Source organism: Diceros bicornis, chromosome 12 (genome assembly GCF_020826845.1).
Source record: "Diceros bicornis minor isolate mBicDic1 chromosome 12, mDicBic1.mat.cur, whole genome shotgun sequence".
Lineage (NCBI taxonomy): Eukaryota > Metazoa > Chordata > Mammalia > Perissodactyla > Rhinocerotidae > Diceros > Diceros bicornis.
Genome location: NC_080751.1, coordinates 18,510,379 through 18,534,073, shown reverse-complemented (window position 1 = coordinate 18,534,073; position 23,695 = coordinate 18,510,379). Strand labels below are relative to the sequence as shown.

General features: G+C 50.0%; 1 protein-coding gene and 1 long non-coding RNA gene across 4 annotated transcripts in view; both read right to left on the bottom strand.

Moving 5' to 3' along the window:
• LOC131411875 (uncharacterized) overlaps positions 1–23,695 on the bottom strand; it is a 129,651-nt gene that overhangs the window by 4,689 nt on the left and 101,267 nt on the right. For 2 of the 3 annotated variants that reach the window (XR_009221657.1, XR_009221658.1), the window contains one exon: positions 15,533–16,784. The exons of the other annotated variant lie outside the window; for it this stretch is intronic. This is a non-coding gene — a long non-coding RNA (uncharacterized LOC131411875). Of the gene's footprint in view, positions 1–15,532; positions 16,785–23,695 lie in introns of those variants that run through there. 3 annotated transcript variants of the gene reach the window in all.
• ASPRV1 (aspartic peptidase retroviral like 1) lies at positions 10,297–12,856 on the bottom strand. The gene is given in 2 exon segments (XM_058551025.1): positions 10,297–11,760; positions 11,763–12,856. Coding segments are annotated over 2 exon segments (1,128 nt in total). The 5' UTR covers positions 12,009–12,856; the 3' UTR covers positions 10,297–10,878.

The following is a 23,695-nucleotide window of genomic DNA, read 5'->3' as shown; positions in this document are numbered from 1 at the left end:
CTTTTTCTGAAGAATGGGTGTGTGTTTCCTTAGGGAAACAGTGAATCATTAAATGGATCATCTTTCTCATCTTGCTTTGGCTGCCAGGAAGCTCAGAGCCAGATTCACACCTCACCTTTAGTAATTATGTGAGACTCTATGATTTGTATACTTGTGTCCTAAATTCCCCCTAGTCTTTTCTCTGATCTTGATTTCTACTTAAAAATTTCCCTATTTAAATATATGTAATTTTAAAGTCATTTCAGATCCATCTTTGTAGAGAATAAGAAGGACATTTTTTATTATACAAGAGCACCGCCTCTGTATAACAAAAAATGTTCCAGTCTTTTCTTTTGTAAGTAGAGGGAAGTAAGGTTGACTAAGCAAGGGTGAGGTTTTTTGGGTCGAGAGTGTAGAGAGGGAAGGTGAGTGTGGCTTTTTTTAAGTAATGGGAACAAACTTGCCAAAGAATAGAAAGGAGCTGCCTCAGGGCTGAAGGTGATCCCTGTGAGTCTAGAGGAACTGGGGCTCCTCTGGGGGTTTCCACAGAGGCCAGAGACAGCAGCAGAGTTGACTTGGGTCTGAGTCACCTGTCAGAAGCAAAAGGAACATCACCCTTTCGCCCCAACTCAAGAAAGTCCACTGGATTGCAAGTAAGAGAGAGTAATGTCTGTACAGGACTAGCCTGGAATGTGTCCTGCTGCATATTTTTAGAAAGTAAATCACTTGCAAATTTCAGTATTTTATTAACAAATTACTCATGGCCCCACCGAGGTGAAATTAGTGGACGCAGTTTGACATGCAAGAAGGCGTCCAGTGGCGTGAATGGGACACTGTCCTCAGCCCCGGCCCATTCAACGTGAATACAATAATTTGGATGGGGATGGATTGCTCATTCTCCACATCTGGGGATGGCCCCGAGGTAGCAAGATGACACCCGATGGCCTGACAAAATCAGGATCCAAAATTTTCTTGACAGGCTGAAGGGGAGGGGTGTCTTGGACAAGATGCATTTTAAGAGATAAGTGCAGGCTCCTGGATGGGCTGTGAACGCACCAGGCCCGGAGGAAAGTGCTGTTTACTGCTGGTGCAAAGAGAAAGGGGCTGTTGCCAAGTCTCCAGAGTGAAGGGACCACCACAGAGCGAAGCCTCTAAGTCACATCAAGAGGCCCAGAGAGCAAACCAGAGCCAGGGAGGGGGGCCCGGGAGCAGGGCTGGGGCTAAAGGCAGCACTGGGCCTCAGCAAAGCCCTACGCTGGTCTCCCCACTTCCTCCCTGGCTCTGTCCTACGCCCCCTGGGCTCTCCCCACGCCCCCCACGACCCTTTCAAAACAGACATCAGATCCCAGCCTGCCTCGGCGCAAAACCCTCCTGTGGAACTCCACTCCACTCAGCAGAACAACCAAGTCCCTTCAGTGGCAAGTCCCCACCTGATCTGGCCCTGGCCATCCTCATTGACTTCATGTCCAGCCACCGTACCCTCACGCACTCTGCTCCACCCACCAGCCTATGGGCTGTTCCCCCAGACACCCAGGGCCTTTGCACTGGCTACTCCTTCTGTCTGGGCTGCCCTCCCCTCCCCCTGACACCTTCATGGCTTGTTCCCTCACTTGACTCAGGTCTCTACACAAATGTTGTCTTATCCACGAGGCCCCCACAACCCGCTCTGTATAAAATTGCACATCCCCCATCACTTTCTATCCATTATCCTCCTTACCCTGATTCATTTCTTCTTATCATCACGTGACATATTATAGTTTCGTCTGTTGGATGTTAAAATGGGGGCTCTGCAAGTGCAGAGACTGAACTCTCCATCACGGCTCCATCCCAGCACCTAGAACAGTGCCCGGCACATAGTGGCGGCTCAGCGATACATGTTTGTGGATGGGTGGGTGGGTGGATGGATGGATGGATGGATGGATGGACGGACGGACGGACCGACAGGTGAGTGAGTGAGGGAATGAATAAGAGACAGGGATAAACTTCAGGCTCAGAGCTGAGACAGGACAATAGTCTCCAACGTCACATGCCCCAAAGGCAGATGGAGAAACAGAGGGAATGAGGTTTTTGCTACAAACTACAAACTTTGTCACCATCAGAGTTGTATGAAGGCAATGCAGTGAGGGTTACGGAAGATGCCTGGGCTTTAGAATAATCCAGATGACTTCGTCAAAAACAAAAGCAATTTGATAGAAACAATTTGGTTGAGAACAAGTTGGGGGAAAAACAATTCAGCCTGAAGGAAAATTTGGTCTAAAAGTATACTCCACATTATTTTTCAAAAGTTGGGATTTTGATGTAACATAGAGAAGTGCATCCCTCTGTGTCTTTTCAAGTACTTCGCTTAAATGTCAGAACAGTTTTACCCTCTGCTTTAAATTTCTGGTTAATATTTTAGCCAACTACTTTATTTCTGCTGATTTACAAAAATTTAGCATGAAATGTCATGCACATAGATACAAGAGCATGAAACTAAATGTGAATTATTATAAACACCCTCATAAACAGCCCCCAGTCAAGAACCAGGAGGCTGCTGGCCCCCAGGTTACCCGACACCCTTCCCAACACAGCACCTCATTAACCCAAACGGACCCGGCAGCCCTGCTTCTGCCAGAATCACACCACTTCCTGCCTTTATCATTATGCCTCCTGAGTATGCATCTCTACACACTGTGGTCTAGTTTTGCCTATTTGTTTTAGGGTATTATATAAATGGAATCCTACTGGACACGTTTGTGTCTGGCTTCTTTCATTCAACATCATGGCTGTGAGATTTGTGTACGTTATACGTGGTTGCAGTATTCCTTTTCACTATTGTATCCTCAGGTTTGTAACAGCAAAATGCTGGAAATAACGTGAATGTCCAAAAATAGGGGCTTGGTTAAATAAAATGGGAGTTTACAAAATAGAAAGTACTATGTAATTCTGTTTTTGCTGAAAAGGGAGAAAGAAAAAACGAGAATTAGAGAGTGCAAGAAAGAAACAATGAAGGAAAATACATCCATATGAATGCCTTCAGAGACCAGTCTGGAAAAATATGCCATGTTTGACCTAGGGAGGGTGAACATATACAAGGTTCTTCATGAAGATTCTTTACATATTTTTGGATTGACCTAATTTTCTGGTGTTCTGATAATAAGCACTCAGTTTACAAAAGCAATAAAAGGAATTTAAGCAGTGAAAAAATTAATCAGGCAATAATAAGTAACAATGAAAAGGATCTGGAATTTTGGGGAGGTTTTAGGGGTTTTTTTCCTCCTAGTTTATTTTCAGCCAATTATGCTCCTCTACTTGTTTGGTGATTTTTGTGAACTTTCTAATTTCACAAATTGATAAAAACAATAAATGTTTCCAACCACAGTGAACATGTTCATGGGTTTTGTAGATACCTTACACACTGTTTAATTAACCAAGGCCTACTTGTTGGACACTTTGGCTTGTCAAACTCATTTCCACGTACTTTGTCTTGCCTTACTCTATTTATAGGAGATGAAAACAACCTAAGTTCATTTTTACCAAGTCTTTGTCCAAACTGCGCCAGCAGACTGAATTGCACGTTCTAAAGTCAGGCAAGCTTAAATTCCAACCTCAGTTCAGCCATTTACCATTTGAGCAACATTGGGCAAACTCCCTCTCCCAATTTCAATTTCCCCATCTATTAAATGGGGATAAAACCTACATTACAGGGGTTTTGTGAGACTTAGAAAGAAAGGGCTAAATCAGCAAACTTGAGTCACCTCAGGCCAGTTTCTCAGCCTCGGCACTACTGACATTAGGGGCTAGAGAATTCGGGGGTGAGGAGGCAGGCTAGGGGGGCGTCCTCTGCATTGTGGGGGGCTTAGCAGCATCCCTGGCCTCTACCTGGCCCCACTTCCCAAAGCCGTGACAACCAAAAATGTCTCCAGACATTGCCAAATGTGCCCTGGGGGCAAAACCGCCCCCAGTTAAGAACGCTGCCTTAGACTGTCCCTCTCTCGCACCCTATACCTGATGCCCCAGGTTGGTTGGTTCCTCCTCGGTGTTACCTTGGAAACCAGTTCCCCTTCCCCACTGAGCCTGCTCCGCCCCTTCAGCCAGAGCATAATCCCCACCAGACAACCTCCCTCCCTCCAGTCTTGTTCCCTATCCCCCTCCACGGGCTGTGGGACATGAAAATACTAATGTGTGCTTTTGTTCCTGATTCTTCCATCTCAGGCAAGTGACCAGGCCTTTTAGGGCTCTCTTTTGTTACTGGGTCAAAAGCCAGTGTTGCCCGTAAGACATAAGACACTTTTCTTCCCCATCGTTTGTGCCTGCCTAAACCCACAGATGAGAAAATGTTCAGGTGCGCTGGACAGGGAGGTGTGGGTCGGCCTGGGGATGCGTAGGAGGAGATGAGGAGGACAGATCTGGCTGGACAGGATGGACGGTGGTCAGTGCTGAAGAGAACAGGCACCCACACACCACTCAGCAACCTCACCCCGAGGAAGTGGCAGGACATCCTAGGAAGGGGCTGCCTGGTGTCCCTAGGAAGGCGGGACTGAGATCCGGGCTCCTGGTGCCCCTGTGCATGGCACAGAAGGCAGCACAGCCACGTGGCCTAAAGGGATTGTGTGGACAGGGCCATGGACATCTCCACGGGAACAGTGCGCCCGGGCATCCGTGACTTACAGCACCCCCCAACACGTGCTTCCACAGCTTGGCTGAACGGGGATTCAGAGTTGGACGTAGGAGCTTTAATTCAGGAAAAACATTTAATATATTTCTCACACATCTCTGAGTTTGTGGATGGAGGCTCAGATGTGTTACAAATGCAGATGTCATCATGTCACCTCTCTGCCTGCAGCCCTTCTACAGCTCCTTGTTATCTAAGGATGAAGCCCCTGACTGCACACAGCAGAAGCAGCAGGTACTCACTCTCCACACTTGCTCCCAGGGCAGACATCACTAATCAATCACAGCATCTTTCTGGCTGTGTCTGAACACAGTCCCAGAATCCTTTGCAGCACCACCCACCAGGCAGCTGCCTGGATCAGAGTTGGTATTTGAGATGAAGTCAAGTATTTTCTCTACTTTAGGATCTACATCCACTGTCACCACCCCCCACCCCATATACACATTTTTACTGCTTCTTAAATCAGGATATACCGTTGGCACATACATTTATGTTACAGGGTTTCTTTTTTTTTTCTCAAAAAATATTATTAAATTTATAATGTACTTTCTAATTGAGTGCATCTTAGAGCTGAAGAAATCCAGCACTGGCTATCTTTGGCCTTCTGGAGTTTCCTCAAAGGTCATATAAGACCTCATATCTGGCCCTCTGTCTCCCCCCCAACTCAGTCACCCCGTTAGCTGGCACCAGCCCAGCTAGTCCTCGCCTCCCTCCCCTTCCTCCCTGCACCCTGCACCTTCTTGGGAAATGGCCACTTGTTTTTCAAGACTCAGCTATAAGATTTCCTCTGTGGAGCCCTTCATGACGCCCACCCTCATCAGGTGACCCTCCCTGTGCCCCCGCCCCTGCACAGACGGGAGTGGGAGGGGACACAGCACCCAGCCACTCTAAGCCCGGGTTCCTTGGCCTGGCTGCCTCCCTCTGCAGACAGTAAATCTCTAGAGGGCTGGGCTCACTTCAGACACTTCCCAGCGCAGGAAGACACTCTAATAGGAGCTCAGAGAGACGGGGCAGGGCAAGGCTGGCCCCAGGCGAGTCCCACAGGCAACACATGCCTTGGAGACTTCACCCCAGTCCCAGCTTGGGGGAGCCTGGCCCACCATATCTGAGCAGTCAGAACTTGAGAACTGATTTATGAACCCACAGCGAGAAACAGAACAGCTGGGTAGAGTGGATGGTCAGAGTGGCCCAACCAGAGTTGGCCCTCCTTGCAGCCCAGCCTGAGAAGCCACGTTCATTCCCTGGGGCTGCTTGGCAGCAGTGAACTCCGAATAGGACAGTGACTGATGGGACTGGAATGTGTGGTGGCGTCAGCTCTAACAGCTGCCTCAGTGTCTCCGCAGTGGCTGAGGACCAGGTGGGCAGGCCAGGTCACCACTCTGGGGCATGGAGGCTGGCTACTCCCTCAGCATCGCCACAAGACAAGGACTTGTGGCCTTTGGTCTCTGACTCCAGCTGCCCTCCTGATAGACACATTGTGTCCTCAAGATAAAGCCTTGCACACCTGGGAGCCTTAGCTGTCCTTAAGATAACCACAGTCTGATTTCAAAACTTATCTTATTTGCCACCAAGGACCACCCACACCTGGCACTAAGTAGGTGATTAATAACTGGTTGCTTCTAGGTTTGTTTTTCATAGGCACATGGGTTAACAATTCTGACACTACTCTCTGGGTATTCTAGGATTGAGCAAATAAGTAACCTGGAGCCTGGTTCCTCATTGTTGGAGGAAAAAATTGCAAATATGGAAAGAGGGAAGGTTAGAATAAACTCTACGGTGCTGGAATTATAGGTATCGGTATGAACTTGTATTTTTAATATACTTAGAGAGAGAGATAGAAACATATATAGATACGCTATAGGTTTTTTTCTTAGCTCTGACCACTGAGAGGACCTCAGGGTAGTGACGCTCCAGTAGCAATGAGCACACCTAACACCCAGATCCTGGTTTCTGAATACCAGACTCCACCAAAAGGAATCAGGGCTCCTTGGAGAAATTGCCAATTCCAGGGCTAGTGCAGGGAAGGCACAAGATGAACCTGGAATATCTTGCAACAGAAAATAAGGAAGGGCTCAGATTATGATGGGGACATGTCCCAAGAAGACAGGAGCCAGTTTGGAGGGTCTCCTAAGGCCAAATCTAAAACAATTTGAGCCTCAAAATAAATAATGATAGGAAGAGTATAACTCATTGAATAAGAGTCTGATAAAAATAAATAATAAATAAATAAACAGGAAGAGAAAGCTCTTCTTTAGAGCTGAAGGCCAGCTAATAAAAGCAGCCGGGTAGACCTAGAAAATCACGATTGGCAGACAAGGATCGTCAATGGATCTGGTGGGTGACTGAAGAAAAACAGGCTACTTATGTAATCTCAGAGTAACCACCCAGAAGACACAGGGAAAATAGTTTACAGTGGAAAAACCTGGCAGACACCACTTTGACCAACTGATTGAAGTTAACACCACCAGCAATGGAACAAACAGACGTCCTGTGCCTCCCGATATGATGCACCAAGGACACCACAGCACTTCTGGGTATTCCTGCCAAAAATGCATAGCCTGAATCTAATCATGAGAAAACGTCAGTCACCCAAACACAGATTCACATTCTACAAAATAACTGACCAGGCCTCTTCAGAAATGTCAAGTCATGAAGGACAAAGACAGACTGAGGATTTGTTCAGATTAAAGGAGACTAAAGAGACAGGACAACTAAATGCAATGTGTGACTGGATTGGATCCTGGACCAGAAAACAATTGATTTTTTTTGCTTATAAAGGTCATTATTGAGATAATTGGAAAAATTTAATCAAGTCTGCAGATTATAGTAATATTATATCAATGTCAATTTCCTGATTTTGATCATTGTATTGTGGTCATATAAGAGAATTGCTTGTTTTTCAGGAAATAAACACTAAAGTATTTAGAGGTAAATGTATATCATATTTGCAATTTTCAAACAGTTCATATACATATAGATACAGAGAAAGAAATGAGAGTGAGAGAGAATGATAAAGTTAATTGGTAAATGTTAATATTTGGGGACTAGGTGAAGCATATAAGAAATTCTTTGTACTGCTCTTGCAACTTTTCTGTAAGTCTGAAATTATTTCAAAACAAAAGTTTAAAAACAAAATAAATGTTTGCTGGATAAAAGCATGAGGAATTATCTAGCATAGTCAGGGAATTAGTAGGCATTTGTTGTGTGGTGGTCATTATTAGTGCAGAGGCTGTCTTGTGGGGGCTGTGCATTGCCCCTTAACCAGAGGTGTCAGAATGTTCTAGGCCAGAGTTTTTCAAACATTCATGTGCAAGAGAATCACCTGGAGATCTTGTTCAGTGCGGGCTCTGGCGCAGGTCCAGGTGCATTTCTAACATGCTGCCTTTCTGCTGGTCTGGGGATCGCCCTTGGGGTCACAGGAGGGTAGCCACAGCTGGGATCTAGGCCAAGGGTTCAGGAGCCTGGCTGCACATTAGGACTGCCAGAAGAACCGGCTTTAATTGATCTTCCCAGGTGATTCTAATGTGCAGCCAGGATTAGACCTTTACATTGTCGCCTGCATCTGTCTCCTCCTTTCCGCCATCCCAAATTCACCCCTAAGTCTGGGTGCTGCCATGGCTTCCAGGCTGGACTCTTTGCTGCTGCTTTACGCAATCCGATACCCAGAAACTAGGTGAATCTCCCTGCTCCTCCACAGTTCAAACACTTGCGTGCCAGTCAAGTGCCAACTCCTCACCCAGGCATCAAGCCCTCTGCAGTGCAGCAGTAACCCACTTTTCCTGGCTGCTCTCCAGGGCTCCCCCTTGATACTCGGCTTCCGCGAGAGCGGCGTTCGCCATCCTGCAGCCCAGGTTCCACCTCCACACGTTTGCGTTGGTCACCACCTCACGCACGCACAGTACCTGTCTTAAGTCTCACTCTGTCTCCAGTAAGAACCACCACTTAGTTGCTTCCTCCATGGGGCTTGTGCTGCTGATGTCCAGAGCCCTCCTCTCGCTGAGCCCACCCGGCGCCCACTTTCCTCTAGGAGAGAGAGCTGGTGGAGAGCCTGGTGGCTCAGACAGACTCTCCTCAGAACAGGGGAGAAAGGGTCACTGCAGCTCGGACAGAGGTCATCCCGTTCCTGTACAGCCAGGACAGGGCTCAGCAGCCACCTGTGCATGGGAAAAGGCAGGGAGGGGACAACGTGGGTGTTGCCCTGGAATTCTGGCCTGGCACTCAATTCCCCATCCCCTGCCTGCGTCCCTACGACCCACCCACCCACTCCTCGCCCTCCCTCCTTCAGCCCAGCATGTGGTTAGGATCTGAAGGACCTGGAAGAAAATAGATAACAGGGAGGTGCCACCTGGGTTGTCCCCCCGGGACAGGGGGGGGCGGGGGCTGGCCTAGGAGAGAAGCCACATTTGTTAGTGGTTGAAAAACCAATTTGAGAAGGGGGACATAGGACCTGGGAGACACAAGGAGACCATCTCCTTCTCGGGTTCTCCTACCTCCACGGCCTCTCACTGGGCCCACCCCGTCTCCAGGCCTCACTTTCCTAGGAAGAGACTTCCTCCTGATCCGGCGCTGGCCATCGTCCCACGTGCCCTGGGGCTGATGAGCTAATTCCTCTTAAGATGCTTGGCTACCCAGGGATGGGGCTTCAGTGATCACGAGGATTAGGGGCAGAGCAGGTGCCTCAGTTCCCAGGAGAATCACAGCTGGAATCCGGGGGAGGAGCAGCTGCTCTTGGCTCAGATCAGCTTCAAGAGGTTCAGGGTCAAGTCCCCAGAGGCTTCTTAGGAAGAAGGCTCATCCCCACCTCTGGCTCCCGCTCAGGTTGTTTGTCTCTCCCTCGATGTCCAGGAGGAAACTTCCAGGAGAGACTCATCCCACCCTCTTGAAGAGAAGACAGCCCTTCCTCAGAAGCTCTAGAAGATTTGCACTCTCAGTCTCCCTGCAGATCCCTTTTGGCTGGGGAGTTTTCAGATTCCCGGCGCTGCTGAGTTCCAGAGAGAGAGGCAGGAACTTGAAAGCAAATATGAGGTACACCCCTAAAAGAGAGGAACATCCCATTCCTGGATCTGGGACTGTCCTCCCCACTCCATCCTGCCTCTCTAGTCTTGGCTACATTCTAAGTCCCTCCAGGAAGAAGCTATCCTCCTGCCACCAGAGCCCCCTCACTACCACCTCCTCCCCTGTCCTCCAGAACTCCCTTGGGCTGCCCCATGCAGGTCAATACACAGCCCCCGATCTTGCTTTCTGCCTCCAAGTCCCAGCTCCCGGGTGACTGTAAGAACCTATTTGCCAGGCTCTTACAAACAAATGTTTACAATAACCATAATTTTCCAATCCCCAATTAAGACCTGACAAATAACTTTAAGGTCACTTTTGGGTATAAGAGGCAATTTGGGTGCTAAAATATTATAGTTTGAAATGATTAGAGGAATTATGATTAGGTTAGAATGGTGACAGGAATTACAGAGGAAATAAGTCAAAATATTTGAAATTGAGGCTGTCTTAGAAAATCCAAGACAGATAGTCACTGTACATATATTCTCATAACTCCAGGCTAGGCACTCAGTAAATACTTGAATCTTCCTTCTCCTTGACATTTACTCCCTGTTTTTCCCACCCTCTCACATCCATTCCCCAATCAACACATTACATGGTTTTTCCATGAGTCAATATTTATTGGTTTTTGAAGTAATGAATTATTGACATAAGGCTCACTGAGTTTCAAAGCAAATAACAGAAGAAAACATAGATCATGCAGGTGGGAAGACCCAATGGGGAAGAATCCCCAAGCAGCTGTGACCCTCACCTGTGAGCTGGGTCTTGCTTGTGAGGACTCTGCAGCCAAGACCCAGCCCAGCTGAGACAGGCTGCATGGACCTGAAGGTGACTGAGCTACATCTCAGGGGATCTGAAAGGGTCCTCTCTCAAAGACAACCATGTCTAGCCTTCTTGGAACCTTCTTTTAGCCTTTGAGTCTTTGCCACTGATAGCAGCTTGACAAACATGAGGACCTTCTCTGTCTCTAAGAAAGCCAGCCTGCTCTCCCTTACCTGTGCCTTTTCAAATGGAAGCCACTCCCACCAGGGGCCCATTAAGGCCCCTGGAGAGGGAGGAGGAGGGGGAGGAGGAGGGCAAGAGTTGGTTTTAGAGGGTTGGCCAAGCCCAGTGACCCCCTGAGGGTGTATGCCCTTCCCCTCCACCGTGGTGGGTCTTCCCACCAATGTTTGGAGGTAAGGAAAAGGGGCTTCTCAATAGGAGAGCTGCTGCCGCCCTTCCTCCAAGGAGGGCTCTTCTTCTATGAGCTCCAGGTCAAACTCATCCTCCAGGGACCCTCCAACAGGTAGAAGGTGGAACTTCTTCCCTTTCAGGGTGCATGTGCGATGCTCGAAGTCTAGGACAGCATTGTGGTCCTGGAGCACGTCGGTACCAATGATGGCTTCTTCAGCACTTGCATTGGCCACCAGGAACTCTGCCTTCAGCTTCAGCTTGCCCAGGGACACCAGTGTATCCCAGATGCCCAGGATCTTCATTTCAGCCCCATTGGCTACTTTCACCACGTTCTCAAAGGGCCGCAGGGTGTCCAAGTCGCCATCGGTAACCTCCTCCCACAAGCTTGGGTGGACCACGGAGACCTGGGCCCCAGAGTCCACCAGGAACCTCACCGGCACTTCACCAATCTTCCCCTTGAGGTAATAGCCCTTGCCCATGCTGTTGGCAAAGACGATCTCCTTGGGCAGGTGGCCGTGGGTGGTCCTGGACCCCCCAAAGGCATGCAGGAGGGTCTCTTTCACAGCCCCATAGTCCCCCTGGTCCTCAGGACTAAGTCCACTGTAGACCTCCAGGGCATCTCCCCTGAGGGACTCTTTCAGGAACCTTAGCTTGCTGCCATGGTCCCAATGGTTGAGGTTGTCGATGACCTCAAGGCGGTGCAGCCAGAGGTGTGGGGCTATGTTGGCTCCATCAAAAGGCTCCGGGACGTAGGTACGCTCCCGGCGGCCCTCCTGGCTCCTGGCTCCGCTCCCGGCCATTCCTCTTCTCTCCTCTGGAACAGCAGCAGCAACCCACACCAAGTAGAGAAAGCCACAGAGTAGTGTTGGCGCAATCACGGTGGAGAACAAGGCCTCTCTAAGCGGAGTGTCGCTTAGGTGGCTGGCTTGGGGCAGGCAGAAGGTACCAGGCCAGAGTTGTCTGACCAACTGCTGGGCACAGAGGCAGACAGCTGCTGTGGCCTGCTCACTCTGCAGAGCCTTTTTGATGCCTTGCCTGAGCCCCCAGGGCTCTCCGTTCTCCTTTGTCCTGGAAGCTCCGCCCCTCCTCACCCCGCCCTCCTGCCAGCATCCTGCCCAACTAGCAGGATCAGTGTCTCACCCTTCTGCATCCATCCACAGGAATGGCACAGGCCAGCCCACGGTGCAAGACAGGCCAGCCTCAGTCAGAGGGGGCCTACTCGGGTACCCTCCCCAGCCTGTGTCCCAGAATAACAGATGAGGACACGGAGGATGTTATGACACTCAGGGGTTTGTCATCAGCTGGAGAAGGAAAGAAGAGGCAGGGACCAGAGGCTCATAAGCTTCTAGACTGGGGAAGCTCTTTTTGCCCTCAAATCCAAGTGACCACTGAGCAGCTAAATGAAAGAAGCTTACATTTATTGTGCTCCTACTATGTGTGAGGCATGGGGTAGATGTAACTCGTACATTCTAAACCAACTATGGAATCCCATAAGGAGGCAGACAGAGGAGGGTCCTAGAATCAAGAATGCACTGGGCCGGCCCCATAGCTTAGTGGTTAAGTGCACGCGCTCCGCTGCTGGCAGCTCGGGTTCGGATCCCGGGCGTGAACCGACACACCGCTTCTCCGGCCATGCTGAGGCCGCATCCCACATACAGCAACTAGAAGGATGTGCAGCTATGACATACAATTATCTACTGGGGTTTTGGGGGAAAAAAAATAAAAAAATAAAAAGAATGCACAGAAATAGTTTTTTAAATGAGGGGACACACACACACACACATACAAGCATTTTCCATGAACTCAATTGCTATTCTCCCTCATTGATCACACCTAATTCAGAGCCAGCACATTTCAGGCCAGGCCGTGCACCCTCGTTAAGGCCCTGAAGCGGGCTGGTGCGGATCTTGAACTTCCTGGAGTGGACGCAGGAACCCAGGACCCGGCTCCAGCTCTAGTTCCAGCTCTGGGCGGGCCCCACCCTCGGCTCCATGGGTGTTGTCTCCTCCCCCACTGTCCCCTCTCACCTTCTGGGAATCTTCCAAGAACCCCTTCCCCAGGTGCTGCAGCTCCCTCCCCCCCAACCCCTCAGCTGGTCATTTATGGAAAGAGCAGCCAGGAAATTTCACTCCCTTCTGTTCTAAAGGGGGAAACGTCTGCCATGTTGGCGAAGCCAGTGGTGAGGATCTGGAACTCTTTGGCTGTGTGACATACTGTGGGAAGGGGGGTAGGGGTGCAGGACTGCCCCACAGATGCCCAGAAGGCAGATCTGTGAGTCCTAGGGCTGGAGCCTGACTTGGGCCTGTGCAGGGCCATTGGGGCTGTTGGGAGGACCCACTTTTATGACCCCATTCAAATGTCACCCCCTCCGTGGAGGCTTCTCCCCTGCCCCTGGCATGTGGATGTGGGCCCACTTCCAGTTGAGCGTGCGTTGCCGTGTGCTGTGCTGGTCTGTTCACCAGTCTGTCTCCTGTGATGAACCAAGGCGTGAGGCTCACACAAACCTGGCCTGTGTGACTGTCTCCAGCCCCCATGGAAACATACTCTGCAGCTCAGCAGGGGCTCTCTGCTGGGCTCTAGAACTGGCTAAGTGCTGTCACCAAATAGGAGAGAATAAGATGGGAGAGGAGCAAGAACCAGTGGCACACCTGTGGCTCTGGGCTGTTTTTCCTGGCCCAGAGCCTGTTCTTCACTAGCTCCCTGCACCACTCATCAACCAGTGCCTGGCTGAATCCCAGAGGACCCTGGCCCCAGCCCTGCCTCTGGGTGGTCCCAGGGTCCCTGATCATGCCAAAAACCCCTCAGGCCCTGCTGCTGTCTCAGCCCCTTCCACCTGACACCGTGAGCCAGCAGAGAGGCAGCTGGGTCAACACCTCTCGTCACAGCCACCTGGCTAAGGTGGGGCCATAGTGCCATTCCAGGAGCCCAGAGGAGGGGGAAATGAAGTCACTGGGAAGGTGTCAAGGTGGGACTCCGAGAAGGTTACACAGTGAAACACCTACACCCAGAGAAATGGCCCCACCACCTGCAAATGGCCCCACCACCTGCAAGACCAGGATGCCCCTTCTGCAAGTGGACTTGTGTGGATAGACTCCCAGCCCCCGGGATAGGCGTTCTGCGAGCCAAGGTATTGACCTGGTGGCTTCCTGGCTCCCTGGTATGCGTCACCCTGCACACCTGGTCCCCTGGAAGTGGGAAGGAGTGAGGAAGCTGGCATGTGACCCAAGGTGAGAGGCAGGGTGGCTTGTCAGCTGGCGAACAAGGACTGCCAGAACTGTGGCTTTGCAAAGCATCGTGGTGGACACTGAAGCCAGGTCTCCCATCGCCCCAGACTAGAAACGGGTGGTGCCTGGGACTTGGGTCCGGGCACTTCGCTTGACTGAGTTTGGTGTTCACTTTGGTAAAGTTACTTCACCTCCATCACCTCAGAGAGCATCAGGACAACCTGCGAGGCAGCCCGGCTGCCTTCCTCTAGGACTGAAGCACAGGGGCTCAAATGGCTAACTCACTTGCCTCAGGCCCCACGCTGCCCAGGGCACAGGGATAAGGGCATTCTGCAAATAAAGACAGGGAAGTGGTGTGCCGGGCTCAGGGTAGTGTGGGCTAGGGCCCAGGGGCTTGTGCTATTGATGGCCTCTGATGGAGACAGGGATCTAATGGGCAGTGAGCAAGAGCTGACCGTTAAACATTCAATGATTTTGTGAGCCAGTTGTTAAAACAACTGGTAGCTTGAAAGCGGACTTGGTGGGAATATTTAGACCACAGAAATTGGCAAATTCTAAATGAGGACCTTTTTTTTTCCGGAAAGCCACTTCATTGTCACACCCCTGTATGGGGGTCCTGGTCACTCTCTCTCTCTCTGGGGCAGGCAAAGTCCCAGGGCCTGTGACTAACAAGTTTATAGCAATCTCCACCCCTGCCCAACTGCCCGGGCCCAAATCCCCTCCCCAGCCCACCTCGCCCCACGCTCCCTCACACCCTTGACACTTCTGGGTCCTTTGGCACGAGGCAGGTGGCCCTCCCCAGGGAGGCCCTCTAGGCCAGCTGTTCACGTAGTCCCATCTGGGATCCCCAAGACAGAAGCACACAGGGGTCCCATGGTTACTAGGAGAGCTGGAAGGGGTTGAGTTTAGGGGCCGTTTCTGGCTAGGATCAGGAACATGGCGAAGAAAGTTCTCAAGCACCCGTAACCTGTGAGAGATGCTCATACCTGGAACACCCAGAACCACTCAGGGACCTTGGAATTGCTATGTTAATGGTACTGATGAGCTAACCAGCTGGGGCGGGCCAGGTGCCACTGCCTCCTCCCAGAACGTAGGCAATCGCAGCTAATTATTGACAAGTATAGGTATTGGGGCAGGAACACCCTCATTATTGCCCATTAGCATCTCTTGAGTGTGCTCTGAGGCAGGCACACTGCACTTAACCCGAGAGGAGGCAAATCAGGACAGTAAACAGGAAGGATCTAGGGAGTCCTCACCCTCCACACCCCCTCACTGAGGTTTCTGGGCTGTGAGCTCTACCAGCCCAATGTGGTCCGAGCTCCCCGGTTCCCCTGTGCCGTTTCTTCCCCCTAGGACAGGGCAGGGCCCACAGGGCCCCTGAGAATTGAAGCCCTTGGTGGGCAGTGAGGACGTACATCCCTCTCTGTACTGCTGCTGCTGCCTGACGACTTCTGGGAGCACAGAGAGGGCAGGGCGGGCAGTAGGGGCCAGGAGGTACCTGGATGTTTTCAGGAGATCATTTTGAGCAAAGAGCTGAGAGACACCTTATGGATTTGGGTGTCCCCAGTGAGACCCAGACAGAAACAGGAGGGTCAGGAAAGGCGCAGACAAGCTCCTGCAATGCACAAGCCACCTGCGTCAGTGAGGTCACCCCGGGAGCTGGATGGGGAGAGAGCAAAGAAGGACTCAAGGACTTTCAGCAAAGGAAGGTTGAGGGGAGACAGGAGGCGCAGTTTCTCCAACCAGGGCCGGCTTCACTGGTGTTCACCTGTGAAGTCACATGGGCTCTGCACTCAGGCCCCGAGCTTGGTTTGATGCTCTGCTGTTGCTGTTTTGAAATTCCCAATAATTTTGAACAAGGGGCACGACACTTTCGTTTTGCACCAGGCCCTATAAATTATGTAGCTGGTTTTATCTCCAATCTGAGGGGGACTTCTCTTCACACACATACACAACACAAACATATACACACAGACACATATACACACACAGGCCTTACCACACACCACATATAAACACTATCTGTGAAAACACTCTCCCCACACACTGTACACACATCCTGCACATGGAGAACACACACTATACACACAGTCATACCACAGTTCTCAGTTCAAAACAGCTAAGAAATTGTGTAACTTGCATATAGAATTCAGCTCCCACCTTTCATTTCACATATTTATTTGCACACACATTTACACTGAGTATTAAAATCATATTTATTGGGGGCACTTGCTATTCATTAGCCTCTGGGCACAGTTGCTAGCTCAGAAAACTAGGGAGGTCCCCATCACGATGGCTTACAAGCTAATGAAAACAGGATATGGATGTTAGCCCAATTTCGAAGAGTTTAAGACCAACACGTATGTGCAGGCTGACCACTCGAAGCAGCCCCAGGCACAGCCAGGCTGCTTTGAAAGTGGGTCATCCTGCCTTCTGCCCTGCCCCGCCCCCATGCTGTGGGGCCAACGACATGATGCCCCCCATTCTTCCCACCTCTGGGCACTCACCACCATGAGCAGGGTCCCATTTGCCTGCCCTACTCCTGCACAACTCCCGCCCCGAGACCTGGTCCCAGAGTTTGTGTGTAGGGGGTGGCGGGGGAGTGTGCAGGCTTTGACTGCACAGCTCCTAGGAGCAGGGACCATGGCTGCACCCAGCTTCCGGTGTTCTGCTTCAGTGGGTTATGGCACCAGGTCTGCAAGCTGAAAAGAGGGGCAAAGAGGTGAATTCTGCAACAAAAATCTAGTTAGGGAGTCAGATCAGAGCCCAAGGGAATTGGGGTGGGCTCTGACCAAAGCAAGGCGTGTGGGGAACCCAAGTCACCAGCAGGTTCCTTATTTCCAAACCACAAGCCCTCCAACGACCAGCGCCCTCTTCCCGAGCAGGAACCACCCAACCCTCACATCAGTCATGGCCAAAGGCACTCGGGCAGGACAGCTTGTCCTTGGCTGGTCCCCTTTCACGGTCCCTGCCACAGGCCTCACTGAACAGGCCAGTGTTGCCACTGAGGGACAGAGCACTCCTGCCCGCAGGGCCCTTCCCCAGTTCTTCCTCCCCTTTGGGTCGCCCTCCACCCTCCTTTGCCACCCAGTTTAGAACCCTTCCACCCGAAAGCCGCCCAGCTCAGCCCAGCTGAACCCAGTCTGTCAGTAGGCAGCAAGATGCTTGGCACCAGCTGTGGCCCTGGAGGGTCCTGGGAGGTTCCCAGAGTGTTTAGGGAACAGGGATCCCAGGCCCCAGTGCCATGGCCAGCCGTCCAGGCCCAGGGTCAGGGCAAGGGCCAACCAAGAGTTGGTCAGAACAAGTTGCTGACTAACTCCCCTAGGAGTCCAATATGCCAAAACCAGTTCTTTCCCTGTTTTTATCTTTCAATCAAATATGAAGATTACTTAAGGTGTCCTGAAAGCTCCCCACTCCCTCCTCACAGCCCAGCCCTCCAAATTGGGTTCCCACCTTCTTCCCAATTCCTGATGCCCCCACCCTAGACCAGGCCCTCATCCCTTCCTGCTCTGATTTCTGCCACTCTCCCTCTGGGCCACAGAGGCCCAGGGGTTTTGCTGGCCGGAGGGACAGGCTGTAAGGAAAATCCCTATGCAGAGCCCCCTCCTCCTCTCCCATCACCACGGTCCCCTTCACTTAATTGAGTTTGGGAGTGGGACTTGTAAGACATTCCAAACTGCTCTGAGAACATTAGCCCACTTTTGACAAACACCCTTGCTATATATGAAATGTTCAGGCAATCAAGTCTCCGAACACTAGGCTTCTAATGCCACTGGAAAACTTGGCTTAGAGCTAGACTCGTGGAGGACTTTGTCCAACTTAAAATACCTCAAAGGCAGCTTTGAACTGATCCTGAAATAGTTTTAATTGCTGCTAATGATATGTGGTATTGTGAGCAATACAAACATATAAAATAGCCTCAGCTCAGGGAACTGCTTCTTGTGAATCCACTGCCAACTTGGCTTTGCTCCTGACTTACAGAGGATGGGGCACAAGGCGGGGGCACCTTCCCTCTGGCACTTCAGAGTGGTCTCTCTTCTTCATCATCCAGAAAAAGTGGGGGGAGGCAGCAAAGGGCAGGAGGAAAGAACAGCGGAGCCCTAACATGTATGGAAATCTCAAGGTTATTGGTAGCAGCAGGAACAAACATTTATTGAGCACCCACTGTGTGCCAGACACCATGCTGGTGGCTGTAAATTACATAAGGTACTCCAAGAGTCTGCAGCATAGATGGGGATGGGCAAGGCCAAATAAGTGGGTTGATTCAATTCCATACATATTTCTTGAGGCCAACTCTACCTCACGTTGAGAGGTGAATCAGACCTGAGCCCTGCCCTCAGTGCTCAGATGAGTGGGGAGACAGATCAGACACTGATGCCCCGAATCCAGAGAGATGAGTGTGGGAGGTGGGCAAGACGGTGGTCCAGGGAGCTTTGGGCAATTCATCCCACCAGAAATCAACAAATATTACCCAAGAAAAACAAAAATGAGAGGAATGTTAAAGGGGAAACCTGCATTAGCACTGAAGCCAGGGAATGAGGGCATCCACAAACCACAAACTCGGATTAACTTGTTGCTCTCAGCAGACTCGCTGTGGAGGGGCCAGGGGGTGAGGGCCTGGGACTGAGCCAGCTCATGTGGACACACTAGACAGCAAGGCTAGGGATGGGGTTAGTCTCTGCATAAAATAGTCCAATTAAAAATATGTATATAAGCATAGAAAAAAGACTGGAAGGAACTATACCAAAACAACGACAGTGTTATTTTTGGGTGGGAGGATCATGAATGATCTCAATTTTCTTCTATATACATTCTGAGAATAGATTCTCTGATAAGAAAAATATTACATAAAAATAAAAAAACTTGTTCTTGCAATTTTCTGTAAGCTTAAAATTATTTCCAAATAAAGAAGTTTTTAACCAGCTAAATGATAGGTATAAGAAAGTTCATTTGAGTTTCCCACAACTTCTGGATGTGTTTGAAAATTTTCCATAGTAAAAGGTAAAATAATAAGTAAATAAAAGCTCTGTGCCAAGACCCTCCCCAGTCTGGCCTGCCCAGTTCTGGGTCCACTGCCCGGGCAGTCTGCATGTCACCTAGTCTTGGGCACCGGAACCGCTGGTCACCCGGGACAGGCCGTCTCAGCTGTGTCTGTGTCCCTGCTCAGCGTCCTCTCCCACATCTCACCTCAGAGATTCTCAGCTAACTCTCGCCTGCAGCACCGGCCTGCACACCAGCCCAGGGCTCCAGGCTCTGCGCCCAACCCTGCTCCCCTTCAGCCTCCGCCCCTCCCCAACAACCATGGCGCTGGCACCGGTCTCGCCCCCTCTCCCAGCACACCAGAGGCATGCGCACTCCTGCCTGGGCTCCCATCCAGCTTCTCGTTGCAGGTCTCCCTGTCCTGTACTCTTTTTCCTCATGGGTTCCCCCTCTCTCATCTGAGTCAGCATGTCTCTCACATCTTCAAAAATAAACCCCTCACATGGTCCAGCATCCCCCTTGGTCAACGATTACTTCTCTCCTTCCTTCTCAGTCAGTTTCTAGAAGGGCTGGTCCACTCTCGCAGGGCTGTGGCATGCAGATGCCCCACTGTGGGCCACGTAGGGCTGCGGTCCAGCCAGCATCCCTCCCTCACCAAGCCAGCAAGCTGGGACAAGGGGCTGATCCGCCTGGAGGAAGGGGCGCCCCTTCTAATTAGCACAAGGACGCAGCCCTGCTTCCTCCGCACCTCACTGTGTCGTCTCCACTCACTCCCAAAGCCCTGGTTCTGCCCCCCACCCCCCGCCCTCCACTGCACTCTTGCGAGGGCATCAGTTGCCTCCCAATGTCCACATTCCATGGGCCCTTCGGGGAATTGGATGTTCTGAAGCATTTGCCTTGCTGCTTTTCCTCCTAGGTCTTTTCCACCCCTTTGGCTCCTGTGACCCAAGTTTCTGGATGCTGTGCCTCAAAGACCACTCCTCGCAGTCGTTCCTGGGCTCCCTTCTCCCTGAGGCTCCTCTACAGCCCTTCTCTCTCATTCTACATGCTCCCCAGGCTGTATCCCCAGCCTAACCTCTCTCCTCTGCTCCAGCTGCCCACTGCCACGTCCACCTACAAGGGCCACTTGCAACACTAAATGCATTATCTTCTCCCCAGACCCACTCTGCCTCCTGTGTTCTTTATCTGGGCAAAAGGCACCACCATCTAGCCAGTTTCCCCAGTCAGCAACACCAGTCACCCTCGCCTCCTCCCTCCTCTCACTGCCCCATCCAATCAATTGATGGGTGGCCACATTCTGTTGGCTCCTCCTCCTGAGTCTCCCTCCCCCTCTCTCTGCACCCTCATTGCCCTCCTTCAGGCCGAACTACTGCAGCAGCCATCCTACAGCTCTCCCTGCCTCCTGCCTCTTCCCTGTTAATCCACTCTCCTCAGAGTCCTGAGATGTAAGTCTACTCAAGTCATTCTTCTGCTGACAATTCCTCTATGGCTCCTCTGCCAAAATAAAATCCTGACTCTCAACATGGCACGTGAAGGCCCCCTCCCTAGTTCATGCTCCACATAAACTAAAGGGCTCGTAGTTCCCCTGAACATGAAGGGCTTTCTGGTGCATTTTCACAAGTCACTCACTGACCAGGCAAGCCTTCCCCACACCCCTATTGCCCTGGCGAACCCCAACTCTTCCCTCAGAAGTCAGCTAAGGCATTGCCACCTCCAGGAAGTCTCCCTTGATTTCTCCAGTAAACTCAGGGGCTCCCACCTCTAAGTTCCCACCACAGGGACTGCAATCCTCACACCACCTGCAAGCTCCAGGAGGCCAGGCCAGACCCACTCTGAGTTGGAGCACCAGCACAATCTAGGTGTGCAAGTCGCCGTCTTTCTGGGTCTATGATCATGTCATTCCTTCTGCTCATCCACAGCCTGGACATCCTAACCCAGCTCACCTTCACCCTTTTCCCACGAAGTGCTGCCTGCTCTTCCTTAGCAATTGCTCTCTTCTCCATGGCTTTGAATGTCAGGCCTGGCAGTGCTGTCTTTATCTGGTAGACCAGTGGCCCTTAAACTTTTTTTTTCACTCTGATCATAGTAAGAAAGACATTTTTCACATACTCCAGTACATACATGCATTATAATATATGAAATATATATATACCTATATATAAATATATGTAAGTATATGGCATATAACATATATATACACATAGTCATGCACTGCATAACGATGTGTCAGTCAACGACAGACCACATATACAACAGTGGTCCCATAAGATGAGTACCATAGAGCCTAGGTGTGTAATGGACTATACCATCTAGGTTTGTGTAGGTACACTCTGTGATGTTCGCACAAGGATGAAATCGCCTAATGGTGCATTTCTCAGAACATATCCCTGTCTTTAAGCAACGCACGACTGTATACAGCCAAAACAAAATGTATTTACTACATGCGATATACTCTAATATTTTCTATTTCACTCCACTTCTTTTTCTTTTTTTAATGCTGGTTAATTACACACTAAATTAAGCTCCAGCCCACGAAATGGTCCCCACTCACCATTTGAAACCTCTGTGGTAGCCAGTGGGGATCACTAAGGGTTTCCAGCAGGGGAGCAATGTGATTAGAATGGGGTGTTAGGTCAGTGCTTCACAAATGTTCTCAGGGGAAGGACCGATTTTGTAAATTTCCAATCTGTCGGGTACTTTACTTTTAAAAAATATAATAAGAATGAATTATTACAAAATAAAATCAGATATAAGAAAATGCAAGCCCCGATTCGTTAGCTTCAGTAGACACTGTGGAAGGGTGGCAGGAATGTGCTGGGAGGTGGACACCAGATTGGGGCCAGAGGCGTGAGGCGGCTCTGCTAGTCCTTTTGATGCCCTCAAGCCCTTGACAAGTGGCCACACCGGCCCTGCCAATCTCTGTTCTGGAGTAATTCCAATGTGCATAGTCTGAGGGGCTTTGCTAAAGAGAAGGGCACTGTGCAGGCTTCTGCCTTGTCAACAGGGCCAGGCTGCCTCAGTTCGTACCCTGACTTAGCCACTAACTGGCTATGGGCTGTGGATAAAGGGCTTCACCTCTCCAAACTTCGGTTTCTTCCTAGGATCGTCCTGGGAGATTAATAAAGCAATCCACACCACGGGGCTCAGCCCAGAACCGGGTTTACAACCCACCTTTGAGCTCTCACAGCTGTGATTCTGTCATTGTTGTCTCCTGTATTTCCGAGTCAGCCTCATCCTCGCAGGTCCCTTCCCTTTTCTCCTGACCAGCCACTTAGGCCAAGCCTTCACCCCGCCTCAACTCCTCACTTCTCTCCCTCTGGTTCTCAGAAGATGGCTTACATCCTACTTGGCAGAGAAAACAGGGAGCCCCAGCTTCCTCCTGCTCCAGGATCTCCTCACTCCTACATCCTTTCTTGGGGATCCAGGCTGATCCCTCCGCCTGAGCCTCACTTAGCCCGGTGCCCCTCCTCTCTCCACTGATGGGAGCTTCTTTCCATCAATGATTCCCTCCCTCTTCTGGGAATCCTTCCAAAGTCAGATCTCTGGTCACTCCTCAGCCTAAGGCAATCTGCCCTGTGGTGTGCTGGTAAATGGTTAACAACAGGTCCTCTGGAGAATAAGGGTATGCATATATATGCATATATGAGTTTATTATAAATTTTAGTGACATAAAGGATGTTTAGCAATTTACAAATAATAATAAAATATACAATACTCTTCATTGTAAATTGCATATACAAATTGAGTCTTACAGAATACTTTCATTGATTTTTACCAACCTGCTAAATCCATAATCAACCTATAATCGTAATTGACAAATGAGTGTAGTTCCAACATGAATGTTGGTTGATATTTTTGTTTGTGCCAATTAGTAAGAAAAAAGTGAAACAATGAAGATACATGTCTGAACTTCACTCGTTTGTCAATGGTGTAAGCAACTTCTTTACTGAATCAGATAATAGTTTTTGAATACTAGAAGAACATTTGCTCAATTTTTCTGTGCTATTCACAATGTAATGGCTACTGGCACAACATACATTTAAGTTTAATTTGCACTATTAACATTTTCTCCATAACTTTCTTAAGTCTGGACAGTCAACAAAACAATAAATCAAGCCCTGATTTGTGGTGTTTGCCAATTTCCATGGTGTAAATATTCCCACCATGGCCGATATCAAGCTACCAAAGTGATGTCACTGAATGCAGAATTGGGAAGAAAAGCACAGTAACACAACATTATATAGTATTTCCACTGACAGAATAGATGTAAATAACCTTAAAAGTATAAACAACAAAATATTGTAAAATTCTTAGGAAGTGATGAGTTTTGAGTATTTATCTTTGTTTTTAATATATTTATTTAAAAAAAATTTTTTTTGAGGAAGATTGGCCCTGCGCTAACATCTGCTGCCAATCTTGCTCTCTTTTTGTTTTCTTTTTTCTCCCCAAAGCCCCAGTACATAGTTGTGTTTCACAGTAGTAGACCTGTGGCTCTTTTATACGGGACCACCTCAGCATGGCTTGATGAGCAGTGAGTAGGTCCATGCCCAGGACCCAAACCGGTGGACCCCCGGCCGCCGAAGCAGAAAACACGAACTTAACCACTACGCAACCGGGCCAGCCCCTAATATAA